The sequence below is a fragment of the Nicotiana attenuata genome, unplaced genomic scaffold (assembly GCF_001879085.1).
Source record: "Nicotiana attenuata strain UT unplaced genomic scaffold, NIATTr2, whole genome shotgun sequence".
NCBI classification, from domain to species: Eukaryota; Viridiplantae; Streptophyta; class Magnoliopsida; order Solanales; family Solanaceae; genus Nicotiana; species Nicotiana attenuata.
In genome coordinates, this window is record NW_017671993.1 from 1,278 (window position 1) to 4,577 (window position 3,300).

At 35.7% G+C, this 3,300-nt stretch overlaps 1 protein-coding gene across 1 annotated transcript; it reads right to left on the reverse strand.

Annotated features, from left to right (window-relative positions):
• Window positions 1–245: 245 nt before the first annotated feature.
• On the reverse strand, window positions 246–2,585 carry LOC109211232 (WAT1-related protein At3g18200-like). The gene is made up of 3 exons (XM_019374740.1): window positions 2,397–2,585; window positions 1,825–1,976; window positions 246–697 (listed from the first exon to the last, which is right to left on the reverse strand). The coding sequence occupies exons 1-3, from the start codon at window positions 2,505–2,507 to the stop codon at window positions 520–522; spliced, it is 441 nt and encodes a 146-aa protein (XP_019230285.1). The 5' UTR covers window positions 2,508–2,585; the 3' UTR covers window positions 246–519.
• Between the last annotated feature and the right edge of the window lie 715 nt (window positions 2,586–3,300).

Sequence of the window (3,300 nt, forward strand, 5' to 3'; positions counted from 1 at the left end):
CATAAAAATCTGCTCTTTCTCTGTCCAAAGTTCATTATTTGTTTTTATTTATTTTAATTAGTTTAGAATCAAATATTTCTAGGTTTAATTCTTGTTTAGATAATTAGGATAGTCTAATTTAGTTAATAGTTAATCACAAGTCCTCGTGGGTTCGACATCCGACTTTTAGTCACTTTATTACTTGACGACCGCGTATATTTGCGTGTGCGTTTGGCCGCAACACTTGACTTCAAAGAAAATGAATAAAATGAAGCACCAAATTAGTACAACAATCTCTTGTATAATTTTGGTCTTTTTGGAAACCAAGCTCAATTTGATCTCAATTTTTTTGGTTTAACCATCTCGTATCCGATAGTCATTGGCTCGACTAATTCAGATTCACGCCGCATAAAGTCTATTAAGGGATAAGCACTCCCGATACTTGATTTTATATTTATTTATTGTTTTGGATTTTTGTATATAGTCTTGGAATTAGCTAGTATAAGTTTTGTTTGCTGTCCAAATGAATGGCAAGGATTTCTAAGTTTGTGCTTTAAAACCAGTTGCATTTGATGCTAATTTTGGCATCATATGGTCTTCAAGTTGTTCTCTTTTGATTGTGCTGCATTTTTCTTCATCATTTCTCTCTGATTTGTGATCTTCTTTTCCCCATAAGAGCAAGTAAAGGCCAACAATGACTATTACTGCTCCTATTATGCTGAAAAAATGTGAAGAAAAAAGTGTATATTTAGAACAAGAAATTATACCATATATATACTAAGTCCGCATCAATTGTTACACAGAGTAGTGAATGTAGGGGAGAAATTCAAAAATAGCCAGCTTTACAGGTGGTCGATTAAAAATAGCTCAGTTTCATAAGTAATCGAAATTTAGCCACTTTTGATGTAAAGATAAATCTGAGTGAAAACACTGTTCAAAACCCGGAAAATACGCCAGTATATTATGCTGGAGTTCTAGCATAAGTATACTTGAACTCCAGCATATTATACTGGAGTTCCAGGATAAGTATGCTGGAACTCCAGCATAATATGCTGGAAGTTCATACACAGGTGCACCGAACTCCAGTATATTATGCTGGACCGGTCTCTGTTGCAGCAAAATAGTGGCTATTTTTCATTGACTTGATAAATGCTGGCTATTTTTGAATGACCAGTTCTAAAACTGGCTAGACCGTGCTATTTTTACTGAATGTAGTAGTAATATACAGTCACTAATTTAACTTCTTGGGTAAAGATTCTTTACCCCTGAAGTTTCGATTTGTCCTTCGTTTACCTTTCACTTTCAGCCAATGAAAGTCATGCATCGTCAATTTCGTCTCGTATTTGCCCCTCTCTATAATGGTTGTCCAGCTTGGCTCTAATAATTGACACGATGGAGCCACGTAGACGAACTAAAGATCCAAATTTATTCCTAAACTATCATATTACTCTATAGTATGTATTATGTAGCCTCTTCTACAATATATTGCGACTTGTCCCTGAACAATTAAAAAAAGTTCAAGTATACCCCTAAACAATTATAAGGTCCAAATATACCCTACGTGTCGTGACCAATTTTTCCAGGGTAGAAAATCGTTAGTGGGAGGGGCATATTTGAGATGAAAGATAACGATGGGGCCCTATAGGCTGAAAGGCAAATGGAGGTTATATATAAAGACAAATCGCAAGCGTTGTCATCAGCTCGTGTTGTATGGTGTTGGGTTAAGTCACATAACGAACGCAACCCGTAAAGGTATATTTGGAGCTTTTCCCTAAGTTCTTTAATCCATCTCTATTCTCCTCACACTCACAAAAAGAAAAGAGAAAACAAGAAAGAGTTGTTTACCTGCCCATATATAGCTTTTCCCCAAAGACAAAGTATGCTAGAATTGCCACTAATATAGTTGATAGTGGATTGAACATAGTTACAAAAACAGGTCCCTTTTGCTCAGTGCACCAAAGTTGAATAAACACCACTAAACCAGAGATCACTATACCCTGTTTTAAATAAAAAACAACACATTAAAGTTTGTCACATCCAAATTAAGTTTCAACAACAACAACAAAAGAATGGCAGCCGGTGCACTAAGTTCCCGCTATGTGCGGAGTCCGGGGAAGGGTCGGACCACAAAAGTCTATTATACGCAGTCCCACAAGTGGAGTCTCCGGAAGATAGTGTGTATGCAGACCTTACCCTTACTCCGAGGGAGTAGAGAGTCTGTTTCCGGTAGACCCTCGGCTCAAGAAGACGAAAAGAGAGACAATTTATCAATACTATCAACAGAAAATAATAGAAATAATGACAGCAACATTAGAACAAGAGAATAGGTGAAAAATAATAACAATAACCAGTAAATAAGGCCCGGCACAATGAATCCAAATTAAGTTTCATTAGAGAAATAATTGAACCCTTCTTACACCATATATTGTTGACCAAAAATCAATGTTGAAACCAATGGTCCAAGCAGCTCTTTTATGTTGTACAATGACTGTATAGAAAGCTGATTGTGCTGCTCCAACAAAACTCATCCATGTAGTTAGTGACAATTGTGCTGGATATCTTTTTAGTGTGTAAGCCTGTAAAATTTTTAGGTAAACTAGTTAGAAAAAGAATTTCACTTTGAAGATGTAACAAGTTTATGTGTATAAATCTACTAAAATTGCAAACAAATTGTATATCTGAACTCATACTTATAAAAATACAATAGATTTAATGCTAAGAATCTTAAATATTTAACCCATAAAGCGTAAAATATTGGATCCACCTCTGATAACAGTCTAACGCCAGAGGCGGATCCAGGATTTAAATTTTATGGGTTCAGATTCGCAATTCTACCATTTCTCATCTAATTTAATGGGTAAAAAATTTTATTTGTACATATATAATGATTTTTTGGACAAAAATACAGGGTATGAGCGAAAGCTATGGGTTCAGTTGAACCCATAGCTTCTACGCTAGATACGCCTCTGTCTAACGCTCGCTAAGTGAACCTTTAACCCCGAGCATAAATCAAGAAAAATAGAAAAAACACATAATGAAGATCCAAGTGTCTCCGTACTGTTAAACGCATGCAAAATGGGGTGTCGGGAAGCCCCTGTACAGTAGCGGAGTCAGGAGTTCATACAAGGGGATTCAAAATATACTAGTATGTCGTAGTCGAGATTTGAACTGTGAATTAAAACAACCTTTGAACCCCCTTAACCTTTTACACTAAAAAATTTTCTAAAGGAGATTCGACAGTTTATATGTAAATTGAAAAAGTTTTGACACAGTATAATTTTTCGGTACGATAGGATGAAAATTGGACCCCTTTACCTGCAT